Consider the following 19,703-nt stretch of genomic DNA (forward strand, 5'->3'; position numbering starts at 1 on the left):
TAACATTATACTGTATTTGCGTATAGAAAGTATTTATCTGGTGTGGGATACCTTGAATTGTCATCGACACGTCCTTGGGTGACCCACTTTAGAATTTTCTCTCAGTGTTTCCTTTATATAAACTTTAGAGACCAATCATTCTTGAAGTTAAAAGAGTAGCATATAATGTGTGTAAATGTGTCTGATTTCACATCAGAACTCACAGAATGCTGCAAATATTGCCCAATAATTGAGTAGTGGCCACAAAACAGTCATTTTACTTGGCAGTGATCTTAATTTTTCAGTCACAGACAGTCGTTTGACAATTTGTCTCTTCTTGTTATTATTGGTACAGCAGAATACAAAAAGGAGGAAAATACTAATTAGTAAGAAAAAAACAGCTCTTGCCATAGATATTTTTAGATCATGTGATGATTCCTGAAAATAGGTAAAGAAAAAAATGCTTATTTAGCTTATTCAGTCAAACAGATGGATGAGTATTATTTGTAGTATAAAGATTTGAATGATTTGTTTCACTCCAATTGAGCAGAATTCTCTCCAGAAGTGCATCTAATAGAAAGTAGAAAAAAGTTAGAGAATAAAGGAATTCGTTAGCATTATAAAGTGCACTGAAACATTTATGAAGGAAGTAATGTGGGTACTTTCAGATTTCATGTCATCTTGAAACGCTGATTCATGTTTTGCTGTATTTAAATGTGTGTGATTGTTCATTTGTGATGCAGGAGGATGACTCTGAGGGAGTGACTAGTGAAGGTACTCTTCCTCTTCTGTTTCTGTTGTGTTGATGCTTTCTTCTGCAAATTAGTTAGCAGCTCCATGTGACGCATTTTGGCAGTTTACTTGGACTCAAGATTTAAATGAACAAAAAACAAGAAAGGGAAACAACGCATTTATCAGGATACACTGTAAAAATGCTGTGTTCCACACAGTCCATTTGTGTTATGACAACATAAAAGAATTAAGTTAACTTATTAGTTTTCACACATTTAAGTGGATTGAACATAAAACAATTAAGTTGTTGCAAAAGAAACTTCATAATTGTGGTGTTTCAGCTTTATATTTTTATTTTTAAAAAAGTAGTTTGAACAAACAGCAAACGTCATTTTTTGAGTGTACATTTGAAACCAGAAGTTTACATACACTCTAGAAAATAAGGAACATTACCATTTTTAAAAATATGTCTGATGGTAAATCATACTAAATGTTTACTGTTTTAGGTTTGTTAGGATTAACTAAATCATTTACATTTGCTAAATGCCAGAATAATGCGAGAATTATTATTATATATATTTTTTGAGAATGTTGTATTAATTTCTAGACAGCCATACATTTCCTTGGTATTTTTAGCTTTGCTTTTAAACTGAATAACTTTGGTCAAATGTTTTGGGTATCCTTCCACAAGCTTCTCACACAAGTTTGAAGGAATTTTGGCCCATTCCTCCTGACAGAATTGGTGTACAAGCCTTTTCAACTATGAACTCTGCCCACAAATTTTCTATAGAATTGAGATTAGGGCTTTGTGATGGCCACTCCAAAACCTTTACTCTGTTGTCCTTAAAGCACTTGTGAACTAATTTGGCAGTATGTTTAGGGTGATGGTCCGTTTGGAAGACCCATTTGTGGCCAAGTTTTAAACCGCCCCTATACTTTACAGTTGGGATGGTGTTCTTAGGCTTGTAAGCTTTCTCCTTTGTCCTCCAAATGTAACACTGGTCTTTATGGTTCAATCTTAATTCTATCAGACCACAGGACATGTCTCCAAAAATGATTCTTTTTCCCATAATTTAGCAAAATGTAATCTGGCTTTTGCTGATTCTGGTTTGTTGATTTTCCCAAGTTGTCACTCAGGGAAGCAGTGTGTTTGAGGATTTCCTTAAATACAAATCTACAGTTGTGCCTCCAATTAACTCAAATGTTATCAATTAGCCAATCAAAAACTTCCAAAACCTTGACACCATTATCTGAGCATTTTCAAAGGCATAATATTCTTATTGTTTGTAAACTTAGCTTTCAAAAAAAGTTATCACATTTTCTCAAAAAAAATTCTATGCTATAAAGCATAACAGAAACAAATGTGATAATCCTAACTTACCTAAAAGAGAAAAAGTTTAGTCACATTAACATCTGACTTTTTTAAATGGTTATGTGCCTTTTTATGCAGTGTATGTAAACTTCTGGTTTCAACTGTATGTAAGTTGAGATTTATTTGTTCATGCTGACTCATCTTTTCTTCAGCATATGAGGCGTTACAGCAAGAGCACTCTCTCCCGCTGGTGGCCCCAACGCCCCCACACCAAACACATTAACACAGGGATGGGCAAACTTGCTCCTGGAGGACCAATGACCTGCAGATTTTAGATCCAACCCTAATCAAACACACCTGCCCATTAGCTTTCTAGTGATCTTGAAGACACTGGATGTGTCTTAAATCGCATACTTCCATACTACATAGTAAGTTTAAAACAGTATCCGAGCTTATTAGTTTGTTCGAATTCATAGTGATCAGAAAATGGTATGTGAGAAGTACCTACTTCTTCCTGTAAGATTTTAAAGTATGCACCTTATGGATGCTACACTATCCCATGATGCCATACGAGAGAAGGGGCACAATCGTGCTTTGGCATGGTTCAAGGCAACTGTATCAAGTGAGAGTACCCTAACCCCTTAATGTGTTTATGCCTTAAGATTTTCATGGTAATGTTTACTTTCACAGTCTTATTTAGGGAAACTCCTGAGATAAATAAGTTCTATAATTAATAAGAACAATTAATAATAATGAGATATACAATGCTGCGCTTCCCACCTTCTTAATCCAGCCTCTGACTTCTAGGACCTTGCAAGCGAGTTTTGCACTTAAAGTCTTTATCGCTGCATCCTCGATATCAAGAATGCATCAGGGTTTTGTCACACGTCCTCTGTTCTTGCGGTCTTGAGTTTTGGAACTGAAATTTGCCATTTGATGATGATGTTACATGAGAACATGTGGATGCAAGATCAGTTAAGAACGCATATTGAGAAATGCGGATGTCATGTGTCTTTTAAGATCTTATGCCAGTTTGCTATGAAAATAAACCAGTCAGTAGAAAACAAAGACTCTTGCTCGTTTGTTGCTGGAGGGAGCTACACAAAGTGTGCAGGACACCGGCCCTCCAGGATCGAGTTTGCTTATCCCTGCACTAGCCTGACAGACACTCTCTGACTCAACATTGCCCAATGGCAGATCGTCAGCTTGGTGCGTCCCGGACTTTAGTGGTTTGAGCTTCCCCTTTTTATGCAGTCTTGGGGCAGTTTTATTTCTGCTTTTTATCCTTCATCCTGGTATACTTGTTTAATTTCATGTGAGAATCTACATTTAGCATTTTCACACATTCAGGTACTTTCCTAAACCAACAACAAGGTCTTCAGCTTTTCTGAATCATATTTAAAAGATATTGTTCATAAGGCATTTCCTACTGCATGTTAACTACACAGCAATGCATTCCTGTCCTACTTATTAAGTGTAGGCAAACAACATGCTGTATCAAAAAATGTGAAAGGTTAATTCAGCTTTCTTATTTCTTTCTCATCCACAGAGTTTGACAAGTTCTTGGCAGAAAGGGCGAAAGCAGCCGAACGTCTTCCTTCAGTAAAAGCATCACATCACGATTCCGGCCGTTCACAACTGTAGTTGCTCATCTGCACAAACATGTTCAGAACTGTTTGTATTTCAGTTAACAACCATGCTCAAAGTATTTTCGGCCCATTTTTAACCATGTGCTCATTGAGTTCTGTAAATGTAAACTATAGGTTATTTGAGAAGTCTGATATCAGAGTCCTTTTGATTGCAGATGTGTCATCTTATGAAATATTTTTATAACTAGACACTAATTTCTTCTTTACTGACATTTTGGTTGTATGGTCATTTTCTTTAATCTTGAGAGTGGTGGCGCATGAAAAACATTATTGATCTTTTTTGAAAGATCTTGATGGTTGAGGTACTGTATATGGAAGCCTGTTTACAAAACGGTAATCACAACTTTAACGCACAATTTATAATTGTTTTTTTTAACTCTGAGAAAATAAGTCAGAATTGCAAAAGATAAACAGAATTGTGAGATTTAAGCTAATTTTTATCTCACATTTCATTTCAATTCATGTGTCATAATTCTGACTTTTTTAGAACCGCAAGATTCTTTATAAAAGGAGTTTAACTTGGGGAGAAAAAGCAGTATTGGAAATGTTTAACTTGCAAGATGTAAACTCACAACTCGAAACAGAAAAGGTCAAATTGTAAGATTAAATAACTCAAATACTACCTAATCCTTGGTGAAAACAAGCTTCCATAGTTGATAGTTGTATGTATGTATGTATGTATTTTATTCAGCTGTTTTGAAGGAAATTGATTTTATAACAGGAAAAAAAAAACATTTGCAAGATACTTTTGTTTCTTTAAAAGAATATGGTTTATGTCTGCAGGCTGCTCTATGTCTTTAGTATGTTAAATATTAGTGTTTGTAATCTGTAAAACCTTAATAAGGAGTTCATAATAAGGGGTATGATAAAATATAAAATAAAATGAAGCTTATTTTGCATCTTTTAATGTTTATAACTCTGTATCACACACACACACACACATACACACACACACAATTATTTGTTTTTTAGGGAGTTTACTGGCTCAAAGATAAGTTCTTTTGCTAAAGGAATACTCTCCAATATTTATCACAAGTGTACAAATGCTGACTTCTAAAATTCTATTTGACATCTTATCTCCTACTTCATAAATACATTAATATTGTTTTACATGTGTGCAAAAAAATACTAATTAGATTAACATTTTATTAAATTAATTTTCTAACTATGTTGTCTAAAAGTTAACTTGCTTGACTCTGTGTTAAAACCCATATTAATCTCAAGACACTAAGAAACTAAAATTTAAGAAATTAAAATTCTTAAAATATCATTTTTAAAAATGTACCAAATTGTAAAAAAATATGAGAATTAAACATATTTAAAAATTGAAAGATAATACAAATAAATGCGAGCAAAATATTGCAAAGATTTAAATAGAATTTCAACTAAATTTTAAAATTTTTTTTTTCTGTTTCTCTTGATTTTACCTTTTTTTTTTTGTATTTAAAATGTTTCTTTAACATATTAATTAGGCTGTACTAGTTTTTGAACCGTTATCTTAAGTTTTTTTTTACTAGATAAGCTCCAGATTTGGCTTCAGTACTGACTAATCTAATGTATATGCACAAATATAATATTGTATAGCTTCCCATTAAAACTATGAATTTAAAAGATGGATTTGTGCGGGGTGTACTTATATATGCTTAGCACTGTAAGTAGCTATAATAAAATGATCTGAAAATTAAAAGTAACTCCTTCAGTTTTTCAGTGGAAAGTAATTTAAATACACTAACTTAACCCATTACCCCAAGCATCGTTTGCATGTACCACACAACCTCTTGTGCAATATAAATAACAGGCAATGTAGATTAGCAGTTTTCAGACTTTATTTGTTCAAAACATGTAACAACATTTATTAACATCATAGTATAAAACATGACATTGTCAAACAATCTTAAAAACAGCACTTGTATACTTTTACAGCACAGGTGTCAAACTCAGTTCCTGGAGGGCTGCAGCTCTGCGCAGTTTAGTTCAAACCCTAATGAGCTATATGTACCACTAGTGTTTTTCAGCCAATGATGAATCTCCGGTGAAAGCTTTATGTGACTATTTTTAATTTCATAAGGTTCCCTTTACAGCATCAATGTTGTAATGTTATTCAAATATAATCAGTTAAATAGACTTAACCATCCATTTGGTTGTTGAATCGTTAAAGAGGCGAAAAACCATTTAAACACAGGCGCCGTCATTAGTAGCTGGCTAGCGCCAAAAATACATTGAAAATACTGGTGTAAATTAATTTCCATATTTTAAAGACAAGGCAGAGGGAAATATAATTCAATGCAGTGCTTCTTGTGTGGTCTGATACCCACTTTATATTATATCCCAGCCAGGCATCGACGAGCGCTGTATTTTAAAAGAAATCAGACCACAGTAATTTTGTATGGACTGAAATTAAAAGTCTGTGTGCATATACCCTATTAAACACACCTTATCAAACAAATTGAGTGCTTTAGGCTTGTTCGATGCCTACAGATAGGTGTGTTGAAGCAGGACTGGAACTAAACTCTACAGGGCTTCAGCGCTCCAGGAGTTTGAGACCACTGGTTTACAGCATAAATATCAAAAGAAGGCACAGTTGAGCTTAAGTGCAAGTAGAAGCCAAAATTTGGACATAAAGATATAAATAGTCCATTAAATCAAACAAGACATGACAAAAGTTATTTAATAATTCACAGGTTATCACGCATCCTAATTGATCTAAAGTTCTGTAACATTAAACAAACAATAAAATAGATAATACAAGAGCCTTTAGGACGAGGCTTCTGAAACATAGCCTAATCAAAACCACCTGAACTCAATTAAGGAAAATGAGCAGCAGGTGAGTTTGACCAGTGTTCTGGAGCTGCGACAGGTTTAACTACTAAAATTTGTGGCTTTGACCAGAAGTCAAAATCCAATCAGTCAGCATTCCTGCTATAAAGGTCAGTTCTTTTTAAAATCAATACAGCAGTATTCATATTGTGGTCATTAAAAACAGTCAATACCTGCAGTTAAGAGACCATAACTAAACGGTGGCTCAAATAATCAACCTTGGAATGTAAAGCACATTTGCACTATAGACAGCTTTGCTGATTGCATACGGATACTATTCAGTTCTTCCAGTGTAGGCACTTTAGAGAAAGATTTAAACATTTGTTATACCTACTATAAATAATCAAATAAAATAAAAAAACTGCCAAACACTCCTGAACAAATCCTATATTTCTACATTAAGATATTCCCAAAATGTCCAACCACACTGGTTTTCCATATGGGTGTGTCCCTTTACAGAAAGAACCCCTTAACTGTTGGTTTTAGCATTGACAGAGACAGCGGGGCCAAACATGATCATCTCCATCTGTTCTGTTCCTACATTCAACCAATGTCTTCATCTAACCATACACAAAAATGATTCTATTCAAGTGTGTGCTCATGTTTGGCTTGTTTTGTCAGGACCAAAAAAGTAAAGTAATACACCTTTAGCTCTTCTTTGGATAACTTTTTGTAGGTTGAGAGCGGGAGAGGAGGAGGGGGGCTCTTTTAATAGTGGATGTAATAAACCTATTTATTACGTGTATATGTTAACAGCCATGCAGCTGGCTTTCTGCAACCCTCACATGGTCACCTAATGAAGCCAAGCAGGGCTGTGCCCGGTCAGTACCTGAATGTGAGACCACATGGGAAAGCTGGGTTGCTGCCAGAAGTGGTGTTAGTGAGACAAGCAGGGGGCGCCAAACCGGTGCTCTGTGTGGGTCCTAATGCCCTAGTATAGTGACGGGGACTCTATACTGCTCAGTGCATGCCATCTTTTGGATGAGACCGTAAACTGAGGTCCCGACTTTCTGTGGTCGTTAAAAAGCCCAGGATGTCCTTTGAAAAAAAAAGAGTAGGAGTTTAACCCCGGCATCCTGGCCAAGTCAACCCTCTGTCCATCATGGCCTCCTAACCATCCCCATATCATAATTGGCTTCATCAATCTGTCTCCACTTCACCAACCCGCTGGTGTATGGTGTGCAGTCTAGTGCAATATGGCTGCTGTCGAGTCATCCAGGTGAATGCTGCACACTGGTGGTGGATGAGGAGATTCCCCAAAAAATGTGCAAAGCGCTTTGAGTGTATAGAAAAGTGCTATTTAAATGTAAGGAATTATTATTATGATTATATCACTCTGCAGCCCAAGACCAGTAACTCATTGAAGTTAAGCAAGGCTGAGTCTGGTCAGTACCTGGATGGGAGACCACAACCTTTGGTCTACTGCCCCAGTACAGTGAAGGGGACACTATACTGTCAGTAAGCTCCGTATTTTGGATGAGACGTTAAACCGAGGTCCTGACTCTCTGTGGTCATTAAAAATCCCATGGCACTTCTTGTAAAGAGTAGGGGGGTAACCCTGGTGTCCTGGCCAAAAGTGTCTTCATTGGCCTTTCAATCATCCCCATCCACTAAATTGGCTTTATCACTGTCTGTCCACTCCACCTATAGCTGATGTGTGGTGAGCGAGCTGGCGCTGTTGTCCTGTGGCTGCTGTCGCATCATCCAAGTGGATGCTGCACACTGGTGTTGGTGTGGAGAGACCCCCTCATGATTGTGAAGTGCTTTGGGTGTATGGCCATACACAATACATTACATTACAATACAATATGTTTACATGGACACCAATACTCCGATTATAATATGATTAAGATAATGCAGTGATATAACTTAAGTGGACAGTTTTTGTTGAAAGTGGGTAATGTGCTGAGAATTCTCCCATCAGTCCTTACTGCGTACTCCCATTAAGTCCCTCTGAGTTTGCCAAAGGAGGCATAAATGAAAAGTTAATGACAGAAATGGCAGACGGAAATTTAAAAAACTGCCAAAATCACATATGGTGCCATCACAAAAACGAACTGTTGTTGCGTGAAATGTCGAAGGAAACTAGAGTTAAATTGTGACATAATGGTAACCTCAAACTATGTACTATTTAAAAATGCAAACAAGAAAAGAATATTCAAAAGAGAACTCCCGTAAAACACTAGGGCTGCACAATATATCGTTTCAGCATCTATATCGCAATGTGCAGATCTGTAATAGTCACATCGCAAGATACGCAATGTTGAGTCTGAATTCTTGTTGAAAACGAGCTACAGAACATGCGGTTTGTAGAGTCACTGCAAAGTTTAACCATAATAGAGTGAAGGTTTATCATTTGCATGTGTTTTTAAGGCCTGTGAGTAAGCATTTCAAGAGTTAAAAATATGATGTTTGTGGTGTAACCAATAATTATGCATAAGTATTTATACAATTTATGCTAAAATTTGAATTTTTGTCTTGTTTCTAAACAAAATTATTTTATTTGCCCTAGTGGCAGATCATTTAGTTTGTTTTAAGGAAAAACTTTAAATTGAGTTATTTCTTCTGAAGGTGAGAATAAAGCAATATTAGGAAACAAGACCATACAAAGTTAAAAAAGCATTTTTTGTATTGTTTGTATTGTACCTAAATAATATTCAAGTCCCCAGAAAACTGCCAAACAGAGCTATTCATCTCGTGAAATTGTATTCATAATCACAATATTTAATAGCAGAAAAATAAAACATCGCAATATCAGATTTTTCTAATATCCTGCAGCCCTAGTAAACACCTTAATCATATTATTCTCATATTCAGATTAAAGCAAACAATTTGATTACTGATGTCCATGTAAACATAGTCAATGTCTAGAAGTTCATTAGCTGAAGATCCATTTCTGCACTACACCAAACCGCATCCCAAAAGACAATTGCAATCAAAAGGGTACAACCATAAGTTTGAAAGAATGAATCAGTCCCTGAAATGTTTTGAGTATAGTGTGGTTTCCTGAGCTGACTTGAGTTAACTTGGCCGGTTTCCTGAGTTAACTTGGCCGGTAATGGTTGGAGAGACCAATTCTCTATCATTGTGGCAGTCATTGTGTGCATTTTAATGGCATTTTGAGAACTGTAGCTTGGCTGGTCATCACTTCATTAAATGATCATCTATACAGAAAAGAGGTACAATGTTATGTTTTGCAGTTCATTTAGTAATATTTTGTTTAGCCTTTAATCATTAGCTTTTGAAGTGTTTTATTTTTTAATCTATTTCTACATTTGCAAAACATTGCCCAGAATATCTAAAAGTGAAAGAAATACTCACATTCGACAGTATAAAAATATATGAAAGAAACATTCCTTTCCATCTGTGTGTATGTGTGTAAATTTACCGAAAATCTACTATATTGTGATGTACAGTATACCGTTATGAGGGTTGGGCACGGTCCTTTAAAGGAGTAATTACTTCAAGTAATTAGTTCTAGTTACTTCTCACAAATAGCAATGGAGTAACATATTTACAAAAATAACTAATTACCAGGGAAAGTAACTATTGCGGTTAAAAAAATCTAATCTGTCAAATGACTATAAACTAGTGTAGGTTACATGTACAATGTTTTATATGTATTTTAAAGTTGTTGTTGTTGTGGGACAATGTGAGAGACAATGGCAGTATGTCCTCAATTATATATGCAGATATTACCTTGTTTAATTCTGTCTCAGTAATTATTGTTTGCGGTGAAGAAAGATTTGTCTCCTCCTTTGGTAGCAGAGCTCACATTATCACCTCCTAAGCCACTAATTTTGTGGTGGCATGTGACAATGTGAGGTGCTTCATTAGTTTAGATTTACATGTCACCGACGCAGAGACTTTTTTTTTTTTTTCCTGGTCATAAGTTGTATGATACAAAGTATGCTGCCAGTGTGAATGTGAGAAGCAGCTATTGACATGTTGTAAACAAGCTTAATCAAACAGTATTGAATAACAATTTACAATCCTACTAGCCTTTTATCTGGTCAATCATAAATTAATTGATTTGTTTACTTGTTAAACGATAATCAATAATGGGAATTTGTGGAAAACGACATTCTGTCTACAATTTAAATAAGATTTATTGTACAGTTTAGAAGTATCTGATGATTTTACAAGTGTTGAGAATGGACCACCTTGATCATGGGGAACACTCATAACTGGTTTTTCATTTCTTCTCTGTTCGAACATTTGTTTTCAATACTATTAAAGTAGTTCATGTGACTCCTCTATTTGTAAATATTTCTTATGCACAAAAAGCAATCAATGCATTATTCATTTACCATAGTTCTACATGCAAATACAAATGGTTCATCTTACCACTGTAAAAACAACATCAGTTTTTTCACCATGGACGGACAGAGCTTTGGCCAACATATGGTGATGTTTCTTCCTCTGAAAGTTTGATTTCTGTAAAAAACATTATATACTAAAATTATTTTTTACAGTTTCTTGGATGATACTTACAGTACATCATTCATAGCATTTCACCTTTTCCACATTTTTTTTTTTTTTTGTTACAGCCTTATTCCAAAATTTATTAAATTCATTTATTTCCTCAAAATTCGACACACAATAGCCCATAATGACAATGTGGAAAAATTGATTTTTTTTTTATTAGTTAGAAATATATTGGAAAAAAAAATAATGAAAAATCACATGTACATAAGTATTCGCAGGCTTTGCCGTGAAGCTCTAAATTGAGCTCGGGTACATTCTGTTTCCCCGGATTATTCTTGAAATGTTTCAGTAGCTTAATTGGAGTATACCTGTGGTAAATTCAGTTGATTGGACATTATTTGAAAAGACATACACCTGTCTATCTAAGGTCCCAGGGTTGACAGTGTATGTCAAAGCACAAACCAAGCATGAAGACAAAGGAATTGTCTGTAGACCTCCCAGATGGGATTGTCTCGAGGCACAAGGCTGGGGAAGGTTACAGAAAAAAACATTCTGCTGCTCTGAAAGTTACAGTGAGCACAGTGGCCTCCATCATCCATCAGTGAAAGATGTTTGGAACCACCAGGACTCTTCCAAGAGCTCGGCGGCCATCTAAGCTGAGTGATCGGGGGAGAAGGGCCTTAGTCAGGGAGGTGATCAGTAATCAATAATCCGATGGTCGCTCTGTTTGAACTCCAGCGTTCTTCTGTGAAAAGAGGAGAACCTTACAGAAGGACAATCATCTGCAAAGCAATCCACTAGGCTTGCCACGATAGACTGTGTTGACGGTGATACTGGTTTTAAGACGCAACACCGGTGACATCACTTTTCCACCGTGACACTATGCCCACATTTTTTTTTTTTTAAGTATTTGATTTTCTTATTATTAAATATTTATTTGAATTAAATGGAAAATATAATAATAAATAATTGACTTAAGACGAGAGCATGCTCTATAATTAAAACCTGAACATAGCTACAATGCGTCATATTTATTTTATCACGTGAAGAAAACAATAGGAGTCGATGTTACAGAAAGAGAATGGTGGACGATTTAGTGTCAAAACGCAATGCAAAAGCGCCTGTTTGGCAATATTTTTGGGTTCTAACCAAATGCAAAAAGAGAACCTGAAGACGTTAATGAGGCAATCTGCAAACTTTGCCTGACAAAGGTGGCAGCATGTAGAGAAAACATAACTAATTTATACATGCACCTTTATGGTTAACTATGGGTGGGTCGCGGATAAATCAATTGCCATAAATACGCAACGCATACTCTCATTTTAAAAATCATGCGACCATCATCTCACAATGTTTAATAATAATTTTTTTTTTAACGAGTGATTTAGCAATGCCACGCCATTGACAATCCAACTGCTGAGAAACAACAACGTGGCAACCGCAGTGAGCATTTTTATCCGAAGTACAGCTGTTCTTTTTAGTGCTTGATTATGTGATTTAATGTTAAAAAAAAATCAATAATGAATAGGCCGACTAGAGTGCATCCTGTGTGTGCATGCATCTTTTATAACTGAGGCTGCTTAATTCAAAAACTGAAAGTTGCTTCGTCTGTCTGGCAAGATTCCGGCTTTTAATCGAATGAAAAGTTCATTTAGATGAGCCAATATTAAACATTGCAATAACAATTTGTAGGTTATCTGTAAAATGTAATTCAAGCCAATGTTATGGAGTAGTGTAGCCTATTAATTATATTAAATCTAATAAAATTAAAACCAAAATATACCATTCATTGTATTTTTCATTTGATAAAATGTATGTAAATGAAAAAAATCAAAGGGTGGCTAATTAATATTACTGTCCACCGAACTCCATCTGAGAGAGATTGTTACTCGATAGACAACATTAACTTGAGAGATTTTAAAAATAAAAGGTATTTTTAAAAAGGAACACGCAAATCTGCAACAAATAAAACTAAAAATAAAACGTCTTGCCAGCGCTGTGTGTTTTCCACCAAGGACAGTGTAAAACGCCCTTATGCAGCGCCTGTCAACTGCCGTTTGTAAGAGAGATCAAAGCTGGTATCGATATAACCAAAAAGCAAGATCAAATAGTTATAAATATTCCATAACAATACTTATCGAAATATTTATACATTTACATGTTGTTTATTGAGATTGTGTGATCTGGATAGGCTGTCTGATTTTTACAGAAGCTGTAAACTGACACACCTGCGGTGATGTTTAGCTCTTGACAAGGCGCTTTTATTTAGCCTGTAGTCTTTACATTTTTTTACATAATATTCCATTTCTTAACATTTCTTTCTTTTTTATTATTTATAGTTTATATATAAAATGAGTGCTAGCTTGTTTAGTTGTGATCTTTATGCAAGGATCATATTTCATATTCGGCTTATTCTTCAATAGCCTTCAGTAATAATGTATATTATAAACGGATTGTTCATAAGGACTAAGCTATTAATATATAATATAGGCGTTTATGGTTGTTATTTGTATGGTTCCAACTTCCAAAGTTTTTTAAGTCTGTAGAATTGTTGTGTTTTATTCGTTATGTTAATAAAATATATGTGTTTAACAATGATTTATTTTTTTGTTTTTATTTTTTTTTGTAGTTTCCTTTTCGTCCATTCAAACAATTGATGCTGAATTGGCGATTCCCGCAAAACTGAAAGTGAAAGTATAATATGCACGCATTTATAAGCTATTTAAAACGACCAAGAAACGACCACGCTCGCAGTGATACCGGTATTACCGGTGTTGTCACATGTTGATTAACATGTGGAAAAAATTTCCTTATCGTCACAACCCTACAATCCACCAATCAGGCCTCTATGGTAGAGTGGCCAGACGGAAGTCACTCCATGCCTGGAATTTGCCAAAAGGCATCTGAAGGAGACTCGGACCATAAGAAACAAAATACTTTGATCTGATGAGTCTAAAGGGGAACTCTTTGGAGTGAATGCCAGGCGTTACGTTTGGAAAAAAACAGGCACCACTCATCACCAGGCTAATACCATCCCTACAGTGAAGCATGGTGGTGACAGCATCATGCTTTGGGGGTGTTTTTCAGCAGCAGGAACTGGAAGACTAGTTGGGATAGAGGTAAAGTTGAATGCAGCAATGCACAGAGATATCCTGAATGAAAACCTGCTTCAGAGCGCTCTTCATGTGGCTTCACAACAACTTGGTAAATGTCCTTGAGTGGCCCAGCCAGAGCCCAGACCTAAATCCTATTGAACATCTCTGAAGAGATCTAAAAATGACTGTACACCATCGCTTCCCATCCAACCTGATAGAGGTTGAAAGATACTGCAAAGAGCAATTCCCAAGGACAGGTGTGCCAAGCTTGTGGCATCATATTCAAAAAGACTTGAGGCTGTAATTGCTGCTAAAAGGTGCATCAACAAAGTATGGAGCAAAGGCGGTGAATATCTATGTACATGTCATTTTTCAGGTTTTATATTTGTAACAAATTTGCAAAAATTAAAAAAACTATTTTTTTTCACATTGTCATTACGGGCTATTGTGTGGAAAATTGATTAAATAAATTTAATCCATTTTGGAACAAGGCTGAAACCTAAAAAATTGGGAAAAGTGTAAGGTTATGAATACTTTCTGGATGCACTGTAACATTTTACACTACAATAATTAAATACACAATTATATTGCCCAATAATACACGTTTGCTATTCTCATTTATGAACCGCTGTTCTATTCAGCACAAGTCAACATCATATTAATGAATGACAATCAAATATTACAATCTGCTATTTGAAGGCTTTCAGATACACACCAGTCTCATCCGGCCCACGGCAGCACAGGAGTCTCCAGGCTCTTCTGAGATGCCTCCGCACACGGACAAATACCCCACCTGCGGTTAAAACACCACTGAGAAAAGCCGAGTTTTGTGCGAAAACCATTTAGAAATAGCTCAAACTACGCTTAAAACGGTCTTATCGGTTAGTCAGATCGCACAATAAGTATTTAACGAAGCCATTGTGAAAGTGATGGTCGTGTGCTAGCAATAGTGGCGGACTGGGACAGTGTTTTTTGCCCGGGACTTCAGGCCGCATGAATGAAGTTCAGTAACTATTGAAGTGAAGAGGGATGGGGTGGTGGTTGGATTGAGCGATCGGTAAGCAACAGTTTGACGGTGGCTGGGGGGTAACAGGCCAGATTTACGGTGGCGGGTCAGACTGAGCATCAGGCCACGGGGATATGTAACCTGTCAGTTCGCCACCACTGACTAGCAACCACCATCGTATACTGTAACGTTAACTCAAGACGTTTATTCGCTATTGTCTACAAATGACACATTTTTGCATGTTTTTTGCAATGTTTTCCTGTGAAATTACACCAGTTATATATATATATAATGAATTATAACTTGTTAACTTTATCTACTTGATAAAGTCGACTTTTGCGAGAAATCACCGGAACGAAAACAGGTTGCGCTCCAGACATCTGCATTAAGACACGCGACACCATTTCTTACCTCGAAAGTTGGAGTCCATTTCGTTGCAATTCTGTGTAGAGCACTTTGTACTAATGTATCCGTTGTAAACTTTTCTTACAATGTCGAAAAACATACGCGCAGTGTCATGGTGCATCCAAAACGTGCATCTGTGAGTTTGTAGGCGTGACTTCGCGCAACAGCCCATATTATTCACGCCCTCCCATCATACCCTTCTCTCTCCATACCTATGCTCCATACGCGAGAAAGGTATAAAAAGAGGTCGGAGCCAGCTCTAAGCGAGCAGTACAAACCTACCTAGAGTTATCATTTTTAAGGTCTTGTTGTACGTCACACGGAGTCCAACCTATTTTGTTTGTTTTATTAATGTCACCTAACGCAAACCTAACCTCACAGTAACTTATGGTGAAGTGTATATACAGTTGAAGTCAGAATTATTAGCCCCCCTGAATTATCAGACCCTCTGTTTACTTTTCCCCTGTTGAGATTTTTTTTCCAACTAATTTCTGAACATAAGTTTTATAACTCATTTCTAATAACTTATTTATTTTTGTCTTTGCCATGATGACAGTAAATATTATTTGACTATATATTTTTCAAGACATTTCTATACAGCTTAAATTGACAATTAAAGGCTTAACTAGGTTAATTACAATAAGGGTAGGGTAATTAGGCAAGTTATTGTATAATGATGGTTTGTTCTGTAAACTATCTAACAAATATATAGTATATACTGTTAAAATTTCCTTGCTCTGTTAAACATCATTTAGAAAATATTTTTAAAAAATCAGAGGGGCTAATAATTCTGGCTTCAACTGTAAGTGTACAAGTGTATAACAATAAGAAAGTACTTTAGTCATCCTCTATACCTTGTTTTACTGGCATTACAATTTGACTGTTTTATTAAAATGTTAAATATTGTAAATATTTAAAAGTTAGAATTTTGTAGTAATGTGACAGTTTTTCATAACATCCAAGCATTCTATGAATCAGCAGGGGGATTTAAATGAATCTTTAATTCACAGCTTCAGCAAATAGTCCAAATTGCATTCATGAGCATCTTGTCACATAAATGATGTATAGCAAACATTAAAGTGTTTGGTGTAAATCAGTCATTGTTTTTGTGGACATAACTGTACATAACAAAAACAGCTGTAATTTAAACGAGGTTTTTATCATACAGTAATGCAGTGTATAAGACCTCCAGGGACAGCAAATGGAAACACAATGCTGTTTATTTTGCACACATACCCTGAGACAAAGCATTTACATGCCGTCTAATGCCACATAAATTAACACAACCAAATGGATAATAATATAACTTTATTGACAACAACCTCAAGACATACTGCAAGACATGTTTTTAAACCAAAAATAATTTAATCAAAGTACAAGTCTTCACAAACATCAATATTTTTTTTAATACTGTATTTCCTTTTACAGTTTAGCAGCTTCATCATACACTGCATCGATAGTATAAAACAAAAATAAATATTACTAAATAAGGCACAGTTGGACAGCACTTACATAGTCCATGTAAGTAAAATCATTGTGCATCTCAATCAGCTCCCTATCTCTGAATCCATTGTGAATTGTACAAGAATATGTAAACTGGAAAGCACATTAAGAATCATGGCCAAAATTGCATTGAGACGTGAAAATATGTAGTGCAGCATCACTACTGGTATTTATAAATTACAATAAAACTGAACTTTATTGTACAGATATCTACAGACAGATGTTTTATTTGTATTATTTTGTTTTAATCAAACATGACAGGTGAGCTTTAATGATTCCTGCTTTTTACAGTACATAGTGGGAGCACACATTTTAGTGCACTGGAAGAATTTTGTGATTCAGACCACTCAAAATAGTGGAATCCCTGAGCAGTGCCCTCTCTACTGAACAAGGAAGCTGATTGAGACACAACAGGATGGGAAATTTTACCGGACTAAAATAAAAAACCTTTAGCATAGGGTTTCTTAGCTGATCCAGGTCAAATGATCAAATCCTACTTCAAGATAACTAGAAACTACAACAAGATCTTCCGAAAAGTTGAAAATCTGTTATGAAAAGCATTTTGGTGAAACCATGTTTATTATGGGGCCAGATCAGTCTCAATATTAATATTAACAAAAAAAAAACATATACACACAGCACAACTAACATTTACAAAATACAGTTTGTACATTTGTATGTAAAATCATGAATATTTTCACCAAATAAATTGGATTTGTGTATTTTTGTATAATGTTTTGAACTTCTTAATTGAGTTTGCATATTTTTTTTAATTGAGTTTTGACTTTACAAATTGGATTTGCGTATTTTTTTTAACTGTTTTGAACTTGCATATTGGATTGTAATTTTTTTTTCATGTTTTGAACTTACAAATTTTTGTATTTTTGAATCGTGTTATAAACCACCTAATTGTATTTTCGTATTTTTAAATTCTATTTTGAACTTAAGAATAAAACTGTTGTATTTTTGAACTGTTTTGTACTTACAAATTGGATTTGTTATATACTTTTTTTTTTTAACTGTTTCCAACTTACGAATTGGATTTTCGTATTTTTTGAATCGTGTTATAAACTACCTAATTGTATCCTTACATTTTTTTTTTAAATTCTATTCTGAACTTATGAATAATTTTTGTATTTTTGAACCGTTTTGAACTTGCGAATTGGATTTTTTTTTTTTACTGTTTTGAACTTACGAATTGGATTTTCGTATTTTTTAATCGTGTTATAAACCACCTAATTGTATTTTCATATTTTTAAATTCTATTTTGAACTTACAAATAAATTTTGTATTTTTAAACTTACGAATTGGATTTGCATATTTTTTAACCATTTCTGAAATTTACCAATTGGCTTTTGTAAATGTGAATTGTGTATGTATAAATTTTATTTTGTAAATGTATCATTTTTGACTGATCTAGCTCCAGTTTAAAAGTGGTTTTCTTCAGATGACCAACTGAGTCAGATTTCAGTCAGCCACTATTCACAGCAACATTAATATACTTTTTACATGTGGGGCTGAATCAAACAAAACTCAATTTTCTGTTAATACAAACCCCTCCAGTTAAAACAAATCCTAAGTAACAATACATAAAGATTGTGCTTTTTTCACTACATTCCAGTGTAGACAGCACCCCAGACAAATATCAATAGGTATTCCCGACAGATTTGACTTGACTTTCATACGGTAACACTTTTTCAAATGCCATATCCTGTGGTGATGTGGAGGTTAACTGCTGCAATAGTTACTGATTCACGCTTGTTTTTTGCATATAATACATACAGCAGTGCTGATTTGTTTCATCAATGCTTCTACTAATGATAACCTGTCTGCACTAAATAAATAGCATCAGCTGGTGACCAAATATGCCTTGCTATTTACTTTTACAAACAACCGAAATGCTCCCAGTGCGGTACAACAATAAACGAGAGTACAGCAGAAGGTCAAGTGGTAAACGCAGTGAAATTTAACATGCTAAAACTAGAGTTACCCACTGACAGGTAAAAGCTACTTCTCTCTGTCTCTCTCAGCTGTTGTGTTGGGGCTGATGAATAAAGACTCACTGGCCAATGTTTGCATATGTACATGTGCAACCAATGGTAGCATGCAACAAGGCGAGGCAAGAAGAGAACAGTAACAGAAATGCAAAAATTCATACAATTAATGACTACTGTAGAAAGCAAATGCAGAATGCTGGACATTTTAAAAGATTAAGAAATCCTGATGTCCTCTTTTTGGCCCAAAAAGGGGACACATGGTCACTGTCACTCTAACTATAACAAATCAAAGCACATATACAGCTGTATACACTTCTCTTACTTTAATGCTTCACCTAAATTAATCTGAACCTTTACCTTTGCATATTTAAACTCTGTTTTAGAAATCACCAAATTTAATCAAGAAGGGTGTAATTGAAATAACTGTCATGTATCTAATGCCGTTTCTACTTATTATATTAATATATTCAATACTGAGAATATAAAAGTCATGCCTTTTTAAATAACAACCCTCTCACTAAGAAAAACAGTTCACCCAAAAATGTCACTTTAAGGTGCTGTATGCAAGTTTTTGACTTTACAGATATTTGAGAATCTTGTCAAGTAAACATTCTTGTTTATCTGAAAAACAGTGCTGAAGTCAGTCATTCTGCTTTAAAAATGTCTGTAAACTACCAGAACTCTTTTGGTGCTTTTATCCCATCCACATTTTAGCCAATTATATTTCAGCACCACGGGTTGCCTTGTTGGAGAACCATGTGTTTCATGCATTTATTCAGA

The 19,703-nt window shown here is 35.1% G+C and overlaps 1 protein-coding gene and 2 long non-coding RNA genes across 9 annotated transcripts in view; 1 reads left to right on the forward strand and 2 right to left on the reverse strand.

The window, feature by feature from the left end:
• The window catches only part of tom1 (target of myb1 membrane trafficking protein), a 34,484-nt gene extending 29,913 nt beyond the window's left edge, over positions 1-4,571 (forward strand). For all 3 annotated transcript variants that reach the window (XR_015479832.1, NM_001351651.1, NM_001351652.1), the window contains 2 exons: positions 723-753; positions 3,573-4,571. Coding sequence is in view for 2 of the 3 variants with exons in the window: in NM_001351651.1 (NP_001338580.1) it covers positions 723-753; positions 3,573-3,667 (126 nt within the window). In the remaining variant the exon portion in view is untranslated. The remainder of the gene's footprint in view (positions 1-722; positions 754-3,572) is intronic.
• A 909-nt stretch (positions 4,572-5,480) lies between these two features.
• Positions 5,481-15,637, reverse strand: LOC110439128 (uncharacterized). Its single transcript, XR_015480839.1, has 4 exons — positions 15,430-15,637; positions 14,728-14,805; positions 10,837-10,926; positions 5,481-9,653 (listed from the first exon to the last, which is right to left on the reverse strand). It is a non-coding gene; the product is annotated as an uncharacterized LOC110439128 (long non-coding RNA).
• A 1,076-nt stretch (positions 15,638-16,713) lies between these two features.
• The window catches only part of LOC147845630 (uncharacterized), a 22,665-nt gene continuing 19,675 nt past the window's right edge, over positions 16,714-19,703 (reverse strand). For 3 of the 5 annotated variants that reach the window (XR_015480816.1, XR_015480814.1, XR_015480815.1), the window contains exon 4: positions 16,714-19,703. This exon is cut by the window's right edge and continues 1,988 nt beyond it. This is a non-coding gene — a long non-coding RNA (uncharacterized LOC147845630). The other 2 variants (XR_015480817.1, XR_015480813.1) reach the window with 1 other exon arrangement.

Source organism: Danio rerio, chromosome 3 (genome assembly GCF_052040795.2).
Source record: "Danio rerio strain M-AB ecotype USA chromosome 3, GRCz13ab, whole genome shotgun sequence".
NCBI lineage: Eukaryota > Metazoa > Chordata > Actinopteri > Cypriniformes > Danionidae > Danio > Danio rerio.